The sequence below is a fragment of the Bos indicus x Bos taurus genome, chromosome 7 (genome assembly GCF_003369695.1).
Source record: "Bos indicus x Bos taurus breed Angus x Brahman F1 hybrid chromosome 7, Bos_hybrid_MaternalHap_v2.0, whole genome shotgun sequence".
Classification (NCBI taxonomy): Eukaryota; Metazoa; Chordata; class Mammalia; order Artiodactyla; family Bovidae; genus Bos; species Bos indicus x Bos taurus.
The window spans coordinates 30142199-30164308 of NC_040082.1; the positions used below are offsets into that span (position 1 = coordinate 30142199).

The 22110-nt window shown below is 41.8% G+C and overlaps 1 protein-coding gene and 1 pseudogene across 1 annotated transcript in view; one reads left to right on the forward strand and one right to left on the reverse strand.

The window, feature by feature from the left end:
* RARS (arginyl-tRNA synthetase) overlaps positions 1 to 13235 on the reverse strand; it is a 29266-nt gene extending 16031 nt beyond the window's left edge. The window contains 10 exon segments of the mRNA XM_027545722.1: positions 562 to 666; positions 1271 to 1400; positions 3141 to 3261; positions 5339 to 5460; positions 6685 to 6785; positions 7333 to 7441; positions 8540 to 8728; positions 11641 to 11675; positions 11678 to 11774; positions 13130 to 13235. Coding sequence (XP_027401523.1) covers positions 562 to 666; positions 1271 to 1400; positions 3141 to 3261; positions 5339 to 5460; positions 6685 to 6785; positions 7333 to 7441; positions 8540 to 8728; positions 11641 to 11675; positions 11678 to 11774; positions 13130 to 13174 — 1054 coding nt within the window. The 5' untranslated portion in view covers positions 13175 to 13235.
* LOC113895056 lies at positions 5467 to 6672 on the forward strand (annotated as a pseudogene).
* Positions 13236 to 22110: the final 8875 nt, after the last annotated feature.

A 22110-nucleotide genomic window follows, 5' to 3' on the forward strand; every position in this document is an offset into this window, starting at 1 on the left:
GACTTGCTATTAAGAAATCATTGGGACTTCTCTCTGGTGGTCCAGTGATTAAGAATCTGCCTTGCAATGCAGGGGCATGGGTTCAATCCCTGGTCAGGGAACTAGGATCCAATCCCTGGTCAAAGAACTAAGATCCCACACGTCACAGAGCAACTAAGCCAGTGGACCAGGGCACAGAGCAACTACTGAAGGCCACGTGCCACAAGAGAGTCCGTTCACTGCAATGAAAGATTCCACATGATGTGACTAAGACCTGACGTAGCCAAATAACAAATTAAAAAAAAAAAAGAAAGAAGTATTAATTGTCATGGAGTGATAACGCTATCATGGTTTTGAGGTGGGATGAAGGGTCTGTTGTTTCAGAGACAAACCAAAGCAGTTATAGAAGAAATTATATAAGCAGTGTACAGGAAGGTAACAGACACAATAAGGTCTGCCTGTGTTCATAATTAAGTTGGTGACAAGTGCATGAAGCTGGGATGTCACTATAATATTCTCTCTGCTTTTGCCTATGTTTGAAAATTTGTACAATCAAGTTAAAAATAAAAAAAGAGTGCTTACCTCTATCTTCAAACTCCTTTACAATATCATGCATCCTATCTTGATAGAAGGATTCTCCCCTCTCTATTAAAGAGATGTCCAATGCCTCATAGATTTTATTAAACTCTAGGGAAAAAGTCATAAAATAAAGAGAATGTATAATTTAAAAAGATAACCTACAGTAACACAATACATTTTACTGCCTCGTGTGGCAAAACAGCCACCAGCCTCTTCCAAAGATCTACTGGCTATTCGTGTTCATCTGTTCTTCAAAGTGACCTTTCAGATAACACTGTCAAGTCTGAACACTCAGAACTGTCTTGAAACCATAAATGAATATGGAGAACTAGGGGACGTGGCATGACACTCTACCCAAACATTCTGTTCCACCCTGGTGTGTATTTCCCTTCATTTTAGCCCTACATATTTCTGGATAGATTTATTTGTAAGGATTTTATAGCTTCGGATGCTTAATGTGAATAGCATCTTTTTCCTTTCTACTTTTTTTCTAACTAATTTTTCCTGACTTCTAAAGAAATTAAATTTTGCACCTGCCTGTCTTTATAAATAAACTTTCTTTGTAGTTTCAATTTCAGAAAATATGTAAGAAAAAAAAATCTATTTGTTAGCCCTTGAATATTTAATACGTCATTCAAAGTCAATTCTGAATACTCAAGAAACTACATGCAGTAGTATTCGCTGGAAAAATAAACAAAGCCCAGAAGCTTACCTTGGCGGGAGACATCACAGATGAGTTTCCAAGCTTTTATGATGTCTGGATTTTTACTCTGGAGCAAAACAACACACTGATATGCTCGCTTCTTAAATTCCTCCTCAGTATCAAATCTCTTCTTGGATTCCTATATTAAAAAAGGCAAGGTTTGTAAACAATCAGCCCCATATTTCTAGATAAAACACATTTCTAAAAAAAAAGAAAAAATCCCACAAAAAAACAGAGGAAGTAAAAATTTAGATCTGTTGAACAAGTGTTCTATCTCAACAGTCAAAGAATGTTGTTATAAATGAATGTGCTAATAAAACCCAATTATTACTTCTGAAATAATTTTCCTTAAAAATGTAACATTTGATCACAATGCTACCTCCACCTTTCCAGTTCACACTAGTGCTTGTGTTCCGGGAGAATGACAATGTACAGCTAACACATGAGGCTGAATTTTCCAGGTTCTAATTTCCATTCTAAATAATTTTTTTTTGGGGGGGTGGTAATTAAAAATAAAATCATGGACTTCCCTGGTGACACAGCAGATAAAAATCTGCGTGCCAGTGCAGGGGACACAGGTTTGATCCCTGGTCTGCGAAGACGCCACACGCTGTGGGGCAACTAAGCCTGTGCGCCACAACTACTGACGCCCGAGAGCCTCAAGCGTGGGCTCTGCAACGAGAGAAGCCAGCGTGCAACTAGAGAGGAGACCCCGCGGCTGAAGCCAGAGAAAGCCCGTGTGGAGCAACAAAGACCCTGAGCAACCAAAAATAAAAAAAATTGCTTTCACTGGTTCCTATCTACTTTGAAAGCAAAACGTGCTTATTAAAAAAATATTGTTAACCCTATCCCAAACTAACCAGCAATAACATTCTGATGAAAATTCTAGGTATCTCTTTGCAATCACAGATCTGTATGTTTTAAAAACTATAAATATATGGTTTTTCTTTTATCCTTGGTATTAAAATTCAGCAATGTGTTTTAAATATTATATGGCATTAATAGATTTGCCCATTGTATTCAGTGCACAGAATTCCAGCAGATTATAGCTATCTCACTTAACTGATACCAGTAAACAATTTTCAATCTTTTCATTAGAAAATACATACCAAAAGATTAAAAAAAAAACCTGTAAAAAAGCCAGTTACCAACCAACCAAAAAAAGTTTTAAGTACTATATTACTTCTTAATACAGTAATCCTATTCTTGGGACTCTATCATAAGAAAACAATTTTAAAAATGAGAAAACTTACATGTAGAAACATGTAGGTACAACCTACAAGTAAACCTACAAGTAAAAACATGAAGTTACTTACTGAGCATCCCCAAAATGGGGGGGGAAACCAAATAATAAGGAGCATACACTTTGGTCTACAAATCCAAAATAAGATGTGGTCACAAATTAACATGAAAGAGTATGATAAAACTTTAAATAGGTACAATACAAAAATGTTACTATAACCACAATTGATATAATAAAAGTTTATATACGGATAAGTGAAAGAGTCAAAGACTGTTTACTACAGTGATTTATTTAAAATTATGGTTTATGGTAAATTTGTCTTTAAAAAACTGTTTATACTTAATAATGCTTTCAAAACATACAGAATCAGGAAGATAACAGCAGCATCAAAATTTTGAAATACTAAAATGTACTTTGACTAACAAACTCCTAAATTCACGTAAGAATGGGTAATGCTGTAGATTTAAATTTTTAACATACACCAATAAAAGCAAACATGCTACAATGAGGAACAGAGAATGGAGCAACTTTTATTTAACCCCATAATAGCTTCAAATACCATTTAAAACTCCCTAAGGAAAACAATTATGATAATTGATAGACACACAAATAATACAAAAATAAATGGCACCAAACCTTATAAAAAGCCTGAAGATCCCCAATGGGAGGTGAAACTGTTAGGTAATCTGGAAATTTATCTTGCAGGTGAGCAATGAGCATGCCAAACTGGGTTCCCCAGTCTCCTACATGGTTTAATCTAGTATCAGACACAGAACATAAAACCACTTAAAAATGATAAACATGAACTGGACTATAAAGAAGACTGAGTGCCAAAGAATTGATGCTTTTGAACTGTAGAGTTGGAGAAGACTCCTGAGAGTCCCTTGGACTGAAAGGAGATCAAACCAGCCAATCCTAAAGGAAATCAGTCCTGAATATTCATTGGAAGGACTGATGCTGAAGCTGAAACTCCAATACTTTGGCCACCTGATGTGAAGAGCTGACTCATTTGAAAAGACTTTGGTGCTGGGAAAGGATTGAAGATGGGAGGAGAAGGGGACGACAGAGGATGAGATGGTTGGATGGCATCACCGACTCAATGAACTTGAGTTTGAGCAAGCTCCAGGAGTTGGTCACGGACAGGGAAGCCTGGCATGCTGCAGTCCGTGGGGTTGGTTGCAAAGAGTTGGATACAACTGAGCGACTGAACTGAACTGATATTCCATTAGGAACCACAAACATTAAGTGCCAGTACATCATGTTTAGTAGTGTTCTTTTTATGAAGGTGTTTCCTCATCTGGTCTGAGAGGCAAAGACAAGGTCTGTTATGTTTGTCATTAGATACCCAATAATGAGCCTGCAAACACCTGGCCTACAGGATTTGCTGAATGAAGTTCCTATGAATGGACTGTGATCTGTTTATTGCTTAGTTAACTGGGAGAGTGGCAGTCAGGTCAATGTTGGTCATTACCATAATTTTATGAAAACGTAACTTTTCAACCAATTATTTCAGTATAATTTAGTAGTTCCCAAATATCAGAGAAGGCGATCGCACCCCACTCCAGTACTCTTGCCTGGAAAATCCAATGGATGGAGGAGTCTGGTGGGCTGCAGTCCATGGGGTCGCTAAGAGTCGGACACGACCGAGGGACTTCACTTTCACTTTTCACTTTCATGTATTGGAGAAGGAAATGCCAACCCACTCCAGTGTTCTTGCCTGGAGAATCCCAGGGACGGGGGAGCTTGGTGGGCTGCTGTCTATGGGGTCACACAGAGTCGGACACGACTGAAGTGACTTAGCAAATATCAGTGGACAAAATTCATCAAAATATATCAATCCAATCACTTCTCATTCCTCACTGCTTTCATCTAACCTCAAACCATCAGATCACCTCTTCAGTTCAGTTGCTCAGTCGTGTCCGACTCTTTGTGACCCCATGAATCGCAGCACGCCAGGCCTCCCTGTTCAAACTCAAATCCATTGAGTCGGTGATGCCACCCAGCCATCTCATCCTCTGTCGTCCCCTTTTCCTCCTGCCCCCAATCCCTGCCAACATCAGTCTTTTCCAATGAGTCAACTCTTAGCTGGATTATTAAAACAGACTTCTAATTAATTACTATAGTTCCTTTTCCCTTCTTTGCCTAGTTTATTTGAAGAAACCAGGGCAATCTCTAATCAGATTATATGCCCTACTAAGACTCTCCAAAAGCTTTCCACTGCATTTAATAAAACTGCAATTTCCTACCATGGGCTACAAGGTCCAGTACAATCTGTTTCTTGCTTACGTCTCCCACTAAAATATATACTTCTAGTATACAGGACGGAAAAGGCAATGGCACCCCACTCCAGTACTCTTGCCTGGAAAATCCCATGGACAAAGGAGCCTGGTAGGCTGCAGTCCATGGGGTCGAGAAGAGTCAGACACGACTGAGTGACTTCACTTTCACTTTTCACTTTCCTGCATTGGAGAAGGAAATGGCAACCCACTCCAGTGTTCTTGCCTGGAGAATCCCAGGGACGGGGGAGCCTCGTGGGCTGCAATCTATGGGGTCGCACAGAGTCAGACACAACTGAAGCGACTTAGCAGCAGCAGTATACAGGAGGCACTCAAGGAATATCTGTGCAATAAATGAGGGAGTTTTCCCCTTGGTTCTACATCCACCCCAAGTCTTAATAGCTATTAGTCCAAAGGAGGGGCCAAAGATATAATTTAAAAGCCTAATGGGTGATTATGAAGCAGACACTTAAGAATCACTGATTTAATCAAAGGTTCTTTCTCTAGTGATAACTTTCTTTTCTATAGAAATCTCCAAAGAAAGGCAAGAGTACGTACCTCAGCACGTTATATCCTGCAAACTCAAAGAGGCGGCACATGCTCTCGCCTATGATTGTTGACCGAAGGTGGCCTACATGCATCTCTTTAGCTATGTTGGGAGAGGAAAAGTCAACTATAACCTGGGATAAATAGTAAAGATTTTTTTAGAGAGGGATATAAACATTTTCTTTTGCTAACACATTCATTAATAACATTTAATAATAAACAAGGCTTAAACATTAGCTTGGATTGTAATGCAACTATTAGGATTTCTGATGGAACTTGTCCATCATTAATTGAAAAATAATCAAATCTGTTTAAATAAGTTATCTATTCTTTATTTCAGAGACAACTCATAAATATCAGTTGGCTACCTCAAATGCCTTGGGGAATGAAAACAAAAATCATATAGCAATCAAGACCCAGGGGAGCTTTTTCGAGGGTGGTGGCAATTGTGGGTAGAGCACCATGAAGGCCTCAGGGACACTCTGTGAGTATAAGGTGGTGGGGTGCTGCCTGCCGACCCCCAAATGCTGCATGCTGCCCCTCTATCGTATGAGAATTTTTGCGCCTAATCACGCTGTTGCCAAGTCCCGCTTCTGGTACTTTTGTGTCTCCACTGAAGACGATGAAGAAATCCTCAGGGGAAATGGTCTACTGTGGACAGGTGTTAGAAATCTCCCCTTTGGGTGAAGAACTTCAGCATCTGGCTGCACTGTGACTCCCACAGCATGCACTGGGAGTAGCAGGACCTGACCACAGCTGGTGCCATCACCCAGGGCTACCGAGACATGGGCACTGGCACCAAGCCTGGGCCCACTCAATCCAGATCGTGAAGGTGGAGGAGATCGCAGCCAGCAAGTGCCGCCGACCAGCGGTCAAGCAGTCCCAAGACTCCAAGATCAGGTTCCCACTGCCGCACCAGGCCCTCCGTTGCCAGCACAAGCCACACTTCGCCAACAAGAGGCCCAACACCTTCTCTTAGGTGTAGGCCCTCTCTGTCCCCGGGTCTGCCCAAATAAAACTCAAGTGGGAAAACCGGAAACAAAAAAAAAAAACCCAGGGGAAGGGGGAACTTTCAAGATAGTGGTGGACTAAGATATGGAGATCGTCTTCCTCCCCACAAATACATCAAAAATACATCTGCATGTGGAGCAACTCCTACAGATCACCTACTGAAGGCTGGCAGAAGATCCCAGACTTCAAAAAAACAAAAAGACCCAGTGGATAGGTTACTTCACAGCTATGTTCATAATCTCAAAATATGAATAGTTAAATCTCAATATAAAAAGTGAAAGCCATTTTTAGCTACAGCTAATAGAGTTCTAATGTATTATGCTATCAATCAAAAAATATACATATACCTTTTTGTTCTCTCCAATGGAAGGTATTTTAACACCATTCACCAAGAGATTGGTCAACTGTTGTGATACAAAGCCCTTTCTTAAGTGGATATTAATAAAACCTAAAGAAAAACAGAGAAGAGAAAAAAATTAGATAGCTTCCAACTTTGAAGATTGCTACTCCCAAAGCACTTCTCAATTTCACTTATGCTGGCTCCAGAACCCTAGTGTGGCTCTGGTGAAACTTTTCAGGCTTCCAACAGCACCTGGGGCCTTGGCTTGAGCCCTCTTATGAGCTCCCTGTTTCCACATCTAGTTTCACCACTTTCCTGAAAGCTTCCTACTTAATGCAGGACCCCTTCACTCCCAGCGAATGATTTAACTCTTAACAGAAAATAAACGATCCTTCTGCCACAGAGTATCTGCCATCACTATCTCCTTTTTGCTGATGAGAAACTGAGTGACAAGGCAATAAAGTAACTCATCCACAACCAGGTGAGTAAGTCTCGTTTAAAACCTCAGTTTCCTAACTCCCAATCCAAGGTGTTTTCATCATCTTGTTCAGTACATGAGTTTTAACCTTATGTTTATATTTAAATTGGTTTTCTTTTCTTATTTCAAAAGGACTCAGCAATCAATAGAACTACTTTAGAGTACATTATGACATACCAGGACCAGCAATTTCAACTTTCTCAATATATTCATTGTCTGGGAGGTGTTTGACAATGTTTTCAGCAATTTCTCTTGGATTAACTTTCTGTTCCTTGGTTTTAAGCATCTATAAAACATAAATGATTGATTACACAACAGGTCTCAGCAAATTACTAGAAAACGCACAGCTGACAAAGCATCAGATTCAACTGACACAAGACTCATTAGAAGGCAGCAGCAGAGACCAGTGACCTTGTAAAGAGAGCGAGATTAAAGCATCAGACAGCAACAGTGCCGGGGGAATGGAAAAGTGCCAAAACCACAGGATCTCTTTTCAGAATGAGCTGCCACAGCTGTCTAGAACTTCTTAAGGAAGACTTTTGAAGTCTTTAGTTATGATGCCTGTTCCAGAATATTTACATTTCTAATTTTCAAATCATGAAAGTGTGCAATATTCAGATTTGAGTAGTAAATAGCACCCTTATAAACTTAACTCCAGCACAGACACACAAAAATTATCCAGGAAAAAATCTGATCTCTTTAGATGAAGCCTTTCTATTCAGCAATGAAAAGAAATCAAAAAGTCCCAAACCAAGCGCAATAAACTACTAACACATTAGCTATTAGAAACAGGGAACTCCTCTGACTGAACATGAAATACACAAGCCTATCTCACAGACACATCTCCATCAAATATTTGATGGGAATGCTGGTGCTAATTAGCTAACTTCTAATTCCTCAACAATAAGTCAGTTATCCTGGACACAAAAGGAGGAATGTGCCAAAACAGTATCAGCTATTTCCTTAAATACTGAGTATATATAATTTAAATATTAAAATTTGTGCTTTTTAAACATTAAAAACACACAGTCCCTTTCCTCAAGCTTTTCAGAACTGTGGAAAATGTTTTTACTGAGGATACAATGCTCTATTATTTATGTAAATGATAATTATGGGCTTCCCGGGTGGCTCAGTGGTAAAGCATTTGCCTGCTGATGCAGGAGACGTGGGTTTGATCCCCAAGTCAGGAAGCTCCCTGGAGAAGGAAATGATAATGCACTTCAGTATTCTTGCCTGAGAAATCCCACAGGCAGAGGAGCCTGGCGGGTTACAGTCCATGGGGTTGCAAAAGAGACAGACATGACTGAGCACGCACGCACGCAATGATAACTGTCATGCTTAAGAAAATCAAAGCACAAAGAATGCTTTATAATAATATAATTACCTGACAGATGCCCATAGCACTATTACACTGATAGTCCCCAAACTTGGGCTGCTGACTTGGAGTCACAATCAGTGGAGGATTTTCCAAAACTGGATAGGCAGCCTTAATGGCACAACCAAAGACCTCTTCCAGGCAGCTATTAATGTTAATCATAGTTTTGGTTGGTTTGTTCCTTTCTGCTTGAAGACTCTGTAAGAAAAGAATGTAAATGTTAATAAACTTTATACAAAAATTTCCCAAATATTTTGAGAAGCCTTCAAGTATCTTGAAACTGAAAGGTAACACACACTCCTAGTGTAACACTCTCATATTTAGGATGTGCTGAGAAGCATTAATAGGACAAGTCTATCCCACAGCATCTAAGACATACATGTAAAAATTCCCCATGTACTTTCTTTCTACAGTTATTTAATATAACAGAAGCCAGCAATAGGGAGTAAGGGGCTGATGATTTTCTCAGCTTCCTAAAGCACCGAGAAAATAATATAAAATCAATCCTAAATAACTTCCTATCAAATGCTGGAACTGAAAGCTCTATGGACAAAAACAATAAAACATTTAATCTCTTCATTAAAACGCTGACCCTTTCAAGCATGAAATGAAACAGGTCAAAAATACTGATGGGTAATATTAATGTATCAGAGTAACAGATTGTTTTGTCTTCCTGCAAAATAACCCCGTGGTACTTCCTATCTCTCACCTTCTCAGAAGTGGAATACACTCATTTAAGATGGTATATAATTAATTAATTACCTCCATTATTGCACTTTTCATACCTTCTCCAAATTATCTGTGTTTGGACAGATCTGAAATTTCTCTAAATATTCTTTTGCAAAGAAAGTGTCTTATTTATGGTTCTATCCCGATAGATGACGGTCCGTGTGGTTGCAGAAGTGTTGGACAAGCAACTAAACAACAAAAGTTCTGGCACCTAGCCCTGTACCCGCCATGTAGCAGGTCAAGATGGCTGGTGACTGAGTAGATATGGCCTAAAGAGACAGACGAACGTGCTGTCTACACACTAATCATGAGTTTACATTAGTCAAAGTGTCGATGTGTAATATGAATGGCAACAATAATGAAAACTATTATTCGAGCAGTACTGAACTGAGCGCTCCTGAGTGATTCAAGTGTCAAGAGCGGAGTCAAGTGCTTTATTTATGTGCATTGCCTTACGTCACCTACATAACAAAAATGGAGTTTGTGACTACTATCACCATTTCCTTGTGGGTTAGAGATTAAGTAACTTGCTAAAAATGATAAAGGGAAGAGGCAAAGCCAGGATTCAAGGTGAACACTCTCTTCTCCTTTAAAATGTTAAGTTCCATGAGGTGAAGAAATACTACATATGGTATAAGCATCTTTGCTACAATTCAATATAAGCATTCTGAAACATCACATTATGCAAAAAAAACCCAAACTAACTAAAACACCCTCCTAAAACAACAGAACTTATAAGAAAATTAGCATCAGGAGATAACTCAAAATCTGTGATTTTGTAATAAGAGCACCATCACATAGCAACCTTAACATTGTCACTGATGAAAAAAGGTACCTGTTTTTCTAATAAATACTAACGTAAGACTTAATCTTGAAAAGAACATGACAGCTCAAGGGGAGATTTGTAGAGATATGGATGGACCTAAGTCTGTCAAACAGAGTGTAGTAAGTCAGAGAAAGAAAAACAAATATTGTATATAACGCATGTATGTGAAATCTAGAAAAATCTAGATTTCAGGGCAGGAATAGATAAGCAAAGGTAGAGAACGGATGTGCAAGCGTGGGAGAGGGAGGGTGGGCTGGGCTGGGCAATTAGGTTCAACATAAATACATGTCCATGGATAAAACAGCTAGTGGGAACAGGGAGTAGCACAGGGAGTTCAAGTTCTCCATTATGTGCACCAACAACTTACTCCTACCTTGTGTAATGCAGGGGGAAAGGATGGGGTTTGAGTCCTTTTATCAAATTTCAGAATCTTCGCTAACAAGGATTTTTTTAAAAGACACCATAATTTAAATTGCAGGATGAAACCAAAGCCCAGAGTACTCACTTTTTGAAGGATATAACACATGTGTTGCGTAGCAGAGGATTGGAGGGTGGGAAGGAGGTCCAAGAGAGAGGGTGTATGTGTACACACACAGCTGATTCATAGTTGTTGTACAGGAGAAACTAATAGAAGGTCGTAAAGCAATTATACTTCAACAACAACAACAAAAGAATACACTTCCTTTTGTACCTTCTCCCTCCCAGCTTCCAGCACATACCAGGTATTTAACAATAATGTTGACGTGAAATAAACAGAGAAATGAATATAAATAAGTGCAGAATGAACGAGGTAATCAGAAAGGTTGAGATATTTGGGGGACAATTCCCTGGAAATGTAATTTTTTTATTTTAGAAGACTCAAAGGAGGTAATAAAAAAAGACTTCATGGCAGTGGGGCAGGCAGAGTCTAAGATGAATAAGTAAGAGGAAGCTTTGGAAAGAAGGTATAATGCCAGTGCAGCCTGCCTGAAAGTAGCAGAGAACACACAGAGCCGAACACTCATGGGAGTGAGGTCACCATCGCCCAGGACGTGTCATCAGTAGACCTGAAGAGCAGGCCAAGAAATTAAAGCCCCAACGGAAGCAAGCTCCATTTTCTGACAAAATCAATAAACACTGTTAAGATTATGAAGTCATGAAATAACCAATACAACACAAGCTTCATGGGAAAAAATGTTCCAAAATACTAACGGGAAAAGAACCTTCCCACAAATATGACTCTGTAAAACACAAAAATAAAACTGTAAAATAACCAACTTAAAGCAGAGAAGGACTGTGGGTGTAGTTAAAAATATTTTGACTTGATATAAGCAATTACTGAAAATTAAGCTGGCTACACACTTAGTATGATGAAACATTTAAAGGGCCCAGAAGGAAAACAGCAATTTCTCCATTATCTGCACCAACAACTTACTCCTAACTTGTCTAATGCAGGGGAAAAGGACAGGGTTTAAGTCCTTTTGCCAAATTCCTTTCAGTATTTTCACTAACAAGGATTTTTAAAAAGACACAATAATTTAAATTGCAGAATGAAACCAAAGCCCAGAGTACTCACTTTTCGAAGGATATTCAGTCGATACTTTAATTTAAATTTTCTTCCCGCAACTTCTCCAAATCTGCAGAAGCTTCTGAACAGCTGTAGTTTTTCAACCGATCAACTTCAGCAGTCAGAAACTTAATCTCTTTTTCCTAGGAAAGAACAGCCACCTTGGTCCATCATGATTGATAACTCCCAGATGTGATAAACTGAACCATAAACTTACTTCCTTATCTCCCCTCCTCTCCATCTGGGCATGGTAGAGGTGATAGCAATTAAGGACTTTGCCTTTGATAAGTTGTGGTTTTTGATGACATTACCAATGTCATTTTTTGATGACATTACTGATACTATCCTTGCTAAGCAAAAAGTATTTGTTTGTGTTGGAGAGGAGGAACAGGAGTCTTAAGCCTGCAATCGGATCCCCTTCAGATGGCTTGCTTCTGTGGTTCAAGTCCCTCTGCTTTTGCCTTTTCTGAGACAAAAGGACTTTCCCCTTTTATCCTCTGTTTCCAGTGTCCTAAGTCCTAGACTAGATGTTTTACTCTAATACCCCAAACCAAAGACATGTCAATTCAAAAGAAATAAAGCTACCAAACTGTGTTATTCAAGGAGAGATTCCTCACTTTAAATGTGATTGTTTATCTGGGCATAATTACAGCAAAGACAAAAACACAGTGTGCCATAAATGAGCATACTGTGTTCCAGGCACAGAGCTCAACACTTTTCAGAAATCATCTCCATTCTTCTTATCACAACCCACTGAGAGTATACCTATGTCCCCACACCGAAAAAGACCATATGACTCGAAATAATAAAGAACGTGACAATTTACTTGACCAGCTTGTGACGGATTTAGCAATGAAGCGGTCCCCATCCTCCCACCCCTCCCCACCTGCACCTGGAATGTAAGGAAACTGTCACTTCTTGACAAGCTCTTGCAGTTCTTTCTCCACGAACACTTAAGGCAAGAAGCAAACCCCAGCTTGATAATCAGCCCCTACACGGGCTGAGAAAAAAGAATCTCAGGATTCCTCTTGCACAGTATCATGGACAGAACGGAGTGCTGAGCTGCAAACAGGGCCCAGGGCTCCTGCTCTCACCCTACTTTCCTCTTTGTGTGTTCCCGCGCTTCCCCCAACAGAGCGCGCGTGTTCGGGGAAGAACGAGCACTGGTCGAGGCGGGACTCGACACGCCAAGCTCCAGCCCCGCTGTAGATGCTGGCTTGGGGGGTGTCAAAGAGAGGGGGACCCTCCCCCTCGCTGGACGTCATTGTCACCCGGGCCTGGGAACCCAGGGTTCTTCCTCTCCCATCTCTTGGAAAGCGTTCCTGGAGGGCATTAACCTCCGAGGCAGCACAGGCCCGTGTATGGGGACTCCGCTGCCCCTGTCGGAAGGGAGCAGGTCGGTCCCCACCTCGCTGCCGTTGTCTTGGTGCTGCCAGGGCGGGAGCCGGGCCCTGGGGCCTCCATTTCAAACCTCCCCACCGGCCCCATGCGGTACTACCTGCTGCAGCAGCCGCGCGGAGCAATGAGCAACTAAGGCGTCCATCCTCGCGTCAGAGCCCTAACCTCCAAGTCGCCGGAAGCGGAAGCAGTAAGCCCCCTCGGAAGCGGAACCCCTCCCCTTCTTCCCCGGCCCTGCCCAGCCACGCTTGGCTGGCTGGGTGTTGTCGTCTCCTCTTCTGCTGCCCCCTGGTGGAATTTGGGAGAAACTGCGAGGAAAATTCGCGGGGAATTTTCTGCCTGGATGAGGGCTGCAGCCTTCAGAGCCTCACGTGGGGAGGACAGCAAAGAATTTGAGGGGAATCCGACCAGAGCTGCTCTGTGCTCAATGGATTTAGACAGAGGGACTTACTAAAGCCTGCGTTTAAGAAGGGCTTCATTTAACCCTCCGTGAAATGGGTACAGAACCAACAAAATTATTTACCCAATAGCATTTATTATGCACATTAATATGCCATCACTATTCCAGGCTCTGAAACACCAGCTGGACAAGTCCGACATGGTTCCTGCTTTCATGGAGGTTACATTTTAGAGTAAATAGATAAACCAGACAAAAAAATAAATAATCTCAGTTTTAATTGCCACGAAGATAATGTGATAGGGTGACTTAGGGAAGGTCTCTCTGAGCGGGTAACATTTGAATTAAAATTTTGAACGGCTAATCTGGGATTAAGTTCTGAGAAGACAGAGGCCTTAACTGTCTTGTTCACTTTTCCCAGGAGCCGCAGAGCTTCAAACAGTGGTCTCCAAACATTTTTGCCTCTGTGGCCCATATAAGAATTTTTAAAATTCATGCTCTAGCCTACAGACTTTTAAAAGTTGACATCTGAAAGCTCTTTCCACAAATTTGAATAGTTGTGATGAACTATTTTCTGGCATGTTGTTTCTTTTATAAGTGCTCTTAATGTATTTTCATCAAAACTGTGGAGCTGTGAATTTAGCTCATGCAATTTATGAAAAATTTCCACTATATTAATTAATTGGCAAAGCTAGTTCTCTTTGTCAAGTCAAATAATTCATATCATTTTTTCTTCATTTTTTTATTTTTAAACTTTGCTTTTATTTTTATTTTTAACCCAAACACAAGTGTTAATATATGTTCCTGTGATACCTTTTTACTTCTCTAAGAGAGAAAAATGGATGGAGGGAAGGATGGATGAGTTGGTGGATGGTCAAATCAATGGACAGATAGATGTCCACCTTCGAAATAAAGCAGGAAAAAGGGCCATCTTCTAAATAAATTTCTTTTGTTTGGTGCTAAAGGGGTTAACCTCAGGGGAAACTCTTGAAGTTGTAGAGAAGCAAAATTTGCCACCTCAAAATGTATCTTTTTGGTGATTATTTAGGCTGATTATTCTTTATGAAACAGAAGACTCAGGAAGTTTTTCTTTTTACCTCCTTATTAGCTGCCTAAGAAACTGAGAACCAAAGAATTGATGCTTTTGAACTGTGGTATAGGAGAAGACTCTGAGAGTCTCTTGGACTGCAAGGAGACCAAACCAGTCTATCCTAAAGGAAATCAGTCCTAAATATTCATTGGAAGGACTGATGCTGAAGCTGAAACTCCAATACTTTGGCCACCTGATATAAAGAACTGACTCTTTGGAAAAGACCCTGATTCTGGGAAAGATTGAAGGCAGGAGGAGAAGGGAACAACAGGAGATGAGATAGTTGGATGGCGTCACCGACTTGATGGAGATGAGTTTGAGCAAGCTCTGGGAGTTGGTGATGGACAGGGAAGCCTGTTGTGCTGCAGTCCATGGAGTTGCAAAGAGTTGGACACGATTGAGTGACTGAACTGAACTGGCTGCCTAAAGAATTCTATTTATTTTTTAAAAAATATTTACTTATTTGGCTGTGCCAGGTCTTGGTTGCAGGATGTGGGATCATTAGATGTGGCCTGTGGGATCTAGTTCTCTGACCAGGGATTGAACCCGGGCCCCCTGCATTGAGAACGTGGAGTCTTGGCCACTAGACCACCAGAGAAGTCCCCAGCTCCCTAAGGAATTTAGATAAAGGGCCTGTTCCTGGCATAGAGCTACCTCCAGCGAACTCTGCAAAGAATATTGGCTAGGTGTGCTGGGGGAAACTTGGCAGGGCCTAGAGATCACGGTCCACACTTATCTCAAATGTTTACTTACCCAACACTTGCTTTTCCATCTCCAGGTGAACTGCTTTTCTCTGAACTCCCAAACCATTATTACTCTCAATAGCTTCTTTTGTCTTTAGCTGAAGGTGGTATTTAAGGTAAGGGTTTGAGCCATTTGGGGAGTTCCTCATTTCTCCTGAGTTTTTCCCATGTATACATATTATTAAATGTTTCTGTGATTTCTCCTGCTAAACTGTCTCGTGTCCATTGAATTCTTAGACCAGCCAGCTCAAAGAACCTAGAAGTGAAGTGAAGTGAAAGTCGCTCAGTCGTGTCCAACTCTTTGCGACCCATGACCCGTGGACTTCTCCAGGCCAGAATACTGGAGTAGGGGACCGTTCCCTTCTCCAGAGGATCTTCCCAACCCAGGGATCGAACCCAGGTCTCTGCATTGTAGGCGGATACTTTACCAGCTGAGCCACCAGGGAAGCTCAAAGACCTAGAGGGTAAAGGAAAATCTCTTCCTGACAGAGTATACCTAGTTCAGTTCCTGTTAGTTTACACCCAGGGTAGTGGGAGGAGTGTTACGCCTTTCTCTGTGGAAAGAGAGCTATAGAAAGAGAATCGGATAACTGAATTTGCAAGCAAAAATTTTTTAGGAAAGAGTATACAAAAATTAACAATCTGTAAGTAGATTCTTCTCGTGTGTCCAGGCCGTAACCCCTCTTAGAATGTCTTCCTACACCCTGAATTGCATATGAACCAGTTTGTCACAGGACATCGCTAAAAAACTATTTCTTTATGTAATGAATAGGAGGGTTGTGAGTGAAAAATGTCTCCGGCCATATCCGTAAACAAAGGATGTTGCAGCCGCCAGGCCATCCCAGGACAGCCACCCTGGACAGTGAACCCTGAAGGAACTCAGGATGCAGGCGACACAGGTTCTATTCCTGGTCAGGGAACTAAGGTCTGAGATGCTGTGGGGGCAACTAAGCCCACAGGCCACAGTGAAGATGCAGTGTGACCAAAAAAAAAAAAAAAGTTGAAATAAAAACTAAAAACTGGACTTCCCTGATGGTATAATTGGATAAGAATCTGTCTGCCAATTCAGGGGGCATGGGTTCAATCCCTGGTCCAGGAAGATTTCACAGTCCGCAGGGGAACTAAGCCCGAGGACCACGGCTACTGAGCCCTGGTGCGGCAACTACTGGAGCGCATGCGCCGAGAGCCTACGCTCCGCAACAAGAGAAGCCGCCGCAGTGGGAAGCCCGCCCACCACAACCAACATCTGCCCTCGCTCTCTCGGCAACTAGAGAAAGCCCGCAGGCCGGTTGTTTTTTTTCCTTCAGTCAACAGGGTTCTAGACAGGGAATAGCAAATGCAAATGGTCTCGGACAGGAACTAGGTTTACTGGAAAGCAGAAAGAGGGATTGGGTGTGAGCGGTTATGGAAAGACTGGCAAAACCAAAGCATATAGGAATTTTAAGTGAAGGCGATGGGGGTGGGGGCCGGTTTCATTTTGTTCTAAGCAGAGTGTGAACCATTGGATGGCGTAGCAGAAAAATCAGATTTCTGTCTTTCAAAAGGAAGTTGCGCTGTTACAGGGTGAATTGTATTCTCTCCCCAATCCATATGTCAAAGGCCTGACCCCTTAGTATCTCAGAATGTGGTATATCTGGAGGTAAGGCCTTTACTTCCCTTGTAGCTCAATTGGTAAAGAGTCTGCCTGCAATGCAGGAGACCCGGGTTCCATTCCTGGGTCGAGAACATTCCCTGGAGAAGTTAATGACAACCCACTGCTGTATTCTTGCCTGGAGAATCCCAGGGACAGAGGAGCCTGGCAGGCTACAGTCCGTGTAGTCCCAAGAGTCAGATACGACTTAGCGGCTAAACCACCACCAGGGCCTTTACAGAGTGAATTAATTTAAATGAGGTCATGAGCGTGGGGCCTAATCCAATATGTTTGGTGTCCTTATAAGACAGGACACACACACGCGTGCACGTAGACACACACACGTGCACACACAGGCGCGCGCGTGCACACATGCACACACGCACACACACACACACACACACACAGAAGGAAGACTGTGTACAGACACACTGAGAAGGCTGCCATCTGCAAGTCAAGGGGCGTGGCCTCAGAAATACTCACCCTTGCCTGCAGACCCTTTGGTTACAGACTTGTAGCCTTAAGGACGGAGAAGGCAATGGCACCCCACTCCAGTACTCTTGCCTGGGAAAATCCCATGGGCAGAGGAGCCTGGAAGGCTGCAGTCCCTGGGGTCGGGAAGAGTCGGACAGGACCGACCGACTTCACTTTCACTTTCATGCATTGGAGAAGGAAATGGCAACCTACTCCAGTGTTCTTGCCTGGAGAATCCCAGGGACGGGGGAACCTGGTCGGCTGCCGTTTATGGGGTTGCACAGAGTCAGACACAACTGAAGCGACTTAGCAGCAGCAGCCTTCAGGACTGTGAGAAAATAAACCGTTGGTGAAGCTCCCTCACTGCCCGCCTCTCCCCAGTCTTTGACAGACTGTTATGGCATCATTAGCAAACTAATACAGAAGGTTTGCAAGTGATCCAGGTGAGGGATAATGAACCAAAGTGGTAACAGGGAAAAATAAAATGGCCAGATTCACAATAAATTTTGAAGGTAGAACTGATGGAACTTGCTCTTGGACTAGGAATCCAAAAATAAAGCCATGGGGAATGAGAAATAATGAACCAAGTATGAGCAGAAAGAAATGAAGAAGGTTATCTAGGGAAGGAAAAGATGATTGGATCTTTGAATTCTCCTTCCCAGAACAAAAGTCTAATGACCCAACATACTTTGTTTCCATAGTGAATAATATTTACTTCAACCATGGCACTGTAAATGCTGTTAACAGTTCTTAATTTTCAAATCAACTCATAATAGGAAGCTGGATGATCATTGCAGAGGAGCATGTAAATGTGACTGTCTGTTTTAAACGACATAAAAAATAACCATGTAACTAACAAAAATTAGGTGTTGCTAAGGAGAAAGGGAAATATGTGGCAGAATCTCCTCATCTTTATGGCAGGGAGGGGACAGCTCTTGCCTGCAGATGATGAACAGGGAATAAAGGTCAATTATTTAAGTGGAAACCACCTGATTAACAATTATTAATTGTAGATTCCAGAGGGTAGGGTGTCTTATTTTATATCTTTCTGTAGCATTTGAGATTTTTTTTTAATACCTATAATTACATAGTAACTGAAAACAAATTCTAAAGTGAAAAAAATCAGGCACCAAGCATACTGAATCTCTAGGTGGGGCAGGCCCTCTTTCTTAGCCTCCAGCTCCCAGTGAGGACTGCCCCAAGCACAGAGGGAGTGACTTCTGAAAAGGAGAGGAGGGGACCAAGACAAAGTTCTTACCCAACAGGAGGTGAAAGGATCTCCATGTCTTCTCCCTGTTGTCAGAGAGATGGTGGGGAAGTCATCAAGGGTCCCAGGGTCCCCAGCCCTCATCATTCCCACTTGTACAGCACCTGGGCCCAGTGTCACACCAGCCTTAAGCCAATACGAAGGCATTTTACTGTGTGTAAAAGCAAGGGGGTGGCAATAACATAAATATCCATCAATTAATTCAAGTTATTTATTTCATTTAGTGGGATACTTATATGGTTGTTGAAAAGTCACTTACAGATACCTAGCACCATTCTAGATATATTGACTCAATCACTGTCAGATAAATTTCTTTGTAGATTATGTGATTTTTAAATTTTATTTTTTTTGGCAATGCCACAAGGCTTGCAGGAATTTAGCTCCCCGTCCAGGGTTCGACCACTGCCCTTGGCAGTGAAAACGCAGAATCCTAACCACTGGACTGCCAGGGAATTTCCTAAGATAGGAAATTAAGTTAAATCAATCTTTAAATCGAATTCTTTCTGAACTTAAATGCTTGCTTAGCCTCATCCTCAGGAGTAGTAGCTGTGAATTCATGAGTTCAACAGCCAAGTTAAAATAAACGTATGATTATAATTATACAAAATCCACCGAGGTACCCTCTAACAGTGCTTCCTATACTTCTTTAGAAAACTCTGCATGAAATCACTGGTTATCAAGACAGCCTGTCAAAAGGTCAAAAACCCCTGAAAAAACAAAACACAAAAAATCCCCATGAACAAACAAAAAATAAAACTGCTGGAAATTTCCCAGATTCATGTTATTACTTAGCAGAACTGCAATCAGAATTTTGGTCTTAGACTAATTCATTCACAGAACAATTGTTTGAGGCTCTGCCATCTGTCAGGACTGCTCTGGCCCTGGGGCTAAAATGGTGCCCAAGACAGCCCTGATGCCTGCTCCTAGGTGTCCAATACCGTCATGATCACAGATTCAAAACCAAAATATGAACTACGTAAATGCAAGTGGTAAAAACTATTATAATGTTAAGCGGAGGTCATTTTGTTACTTCTGATTAGCTTTGTGTATATTTATGGTTGGGAAGTCTTATAAATATATGACTCACCATGTTCTCCTAGATAAATGTAAAACCAGTCCCCAGTGCCCTGGGAGAAGCCTTACTGGTGGTACAGGACAAACTTCTACCGTTAGTTATTCCCAGGAGCATCTAGAATATAGTTAAGAATATAATTTCTACTAGAATATAACAAGTTCCCTACCATTCATCAATGACCGAATTCTGTTCAGTGCCTATAACGTATTACTTCCTTGATCCTCATGCCACCTAATAAAGCCAGCAAACACTGAGAAGAAATGACTGATAGGCACTTTTACAGTTTTACGTGGAACATTTGAAAAAGGCAGGCAATGAGACATGGAGCCTCAGGGTCCATCAACACAGGAATGGATAAAGAAAATGTGGTACATACTTACAACAAAATACTATTTAGCCATAACAAGAATGAAATAATGCCATTTGTGGCAACATGGATGGATTTGGAGATTATAATACTAAGTCAGACAGAGAAAGACAAATATATTATCACTTATATGTAGAATCTAACAAATGATACAAATAAACTTATTTACAAAACAAAAACAGACTCACAGATGTGGAGAATGAACTTACGGTTTCCAGGTGGGGAAAGATGTGGGGAAGGCATAGTTAGGGAGTTTGGGATCGACATGTACACACTGCTATATTTAAAATGGATAACCAACAAGGACCTACTGTATAGCAAAGGGAACTCTGCTCAATGTTATGTGCTGCCTGGATGGGAGGGGAGTTTAGGGGAGAGTGGGTACATGTATATGTATGGCAGAGCCCCTTTGCTGTCCACCTGGAACTATCAAAACATTGTTAATCAAGTACACTCCAATATAAACTAAAAAGTTAAAAAAATAAAAATATAGGCGGTAATTTATCTACAGATACTCTCATACTCTTGTGAAAGGCTGAATGGAAAAGAGAGTAATTAGATGCTGTAAAAGCAACAACATAAATGTCCCTCAATTCATTTGAACAAGCAGTGGAATACTATGTGGTTGTTAAAAAGAAGGAAATAGCTTACAGATATTGTCCTAAGTGAGAAGAGGCAAGGCTTAAAATAGTCTGGTTAGTATGCCCTTCAGGTGGGAAAAAAAGAATACATGTGTGAGATTGTATATGCATTGCCTATCTCTGGAAAGATAGGAAAAACTGGCAATACAGGATGCCTTCAGGGAGGGAACTAGCTGGTGGGGACAGAAATGTGAAGACTTGTCATTGTAGTGAGGAGTCTTAAGAGTACACTCTAGGTTTAATCCCAGCTATACCACTTACCAGCTGTGTGATGCTGGGCAAGTAACTTAAGCTGGAATTATCTAAAATAGTAATGATCATGATACTATCTACCTGATAGGGCTACTATTAAGATAAATGAGTTACAATTAAGTAAAGCTTCAGGACCATGCTATAGAAGTGGAAGGGTTTGCTACCATAGTACTTGAGTGCCCTTTGGACTTTGCTGGACTCAGTCAGTCCTGACCAACTCTTTGCAACTCCACGGACTGTAGCCTGCCAGGTTCCTCTTTCCATGGGATTCTCGGGGCAAGAATACTGGAGCGGGTTGCCATGCTCTCCTCTGTGGGATCTTCCCAATCCAGGGATTGAACCCGGGTCTCCTGCATTGCAGGCAGATTCTCAACCATCTGAGCCACCAGAAAGGTTCTCCCTACATAATACACCAGGAACAGCCAGGTAAGGAATGTAGTGAGGACGTGGGGGAGAGTCTCTGCAGCCAAGAAGTGGGGTGGTGTCTACTCTATCACCCCTCATGGCCTGGAGAGGGTCATTCCTATTAATGTCCCCTGTGTGACTTCCTGCGAGTGTGGGGCTGTACCACTTTGCCTCTGTCTCATTCACATTAGGCCAGTGGGTCCCTCGAACTGTACTGTGCATAAGACTGACGTGGGAATGTGGATAAAAGCAGGTCTCTGGGCCATCCAGATATGGTGAGAGAGGGGTCCAGGAGTCTGTATTTTAATTTTTATTTGTTATCTTTGGCTGCTCTGGGCCTTTATTGTTGCACAGGTCTTCTCTAATTGCAGTGAGCTAAGGCTACTCTTTCGGAGAAGGCAATGGCAACCCACTCCAGCATTCTTGCCTGGAAAATCCCAGGGACGGAGGAGCCTGGTGGGCTGCCATCTATGGGGTCGCACAGAGTCAGACACAACTGAAGCGACTTAGCAGCAGCAGCAGCAGCAGGGCTACTCTTCACTGTGGTACGCAGGCTTCTCAGTGTGGTGCTTTCTCTTGTGGAGCACAGGCTCTAGGCAAATAGGCTTCAATAGCTGTGGAGCTCAGGCTTAGTTGCCCCAAGGAACGTGGGATCTTCCTGGACCAGGGATTGAACCCGTGGCCCCTGCCTTGGCAGATGGATTCTTAACCGCTGGACCACCAGGGAAGACCCCTGTATT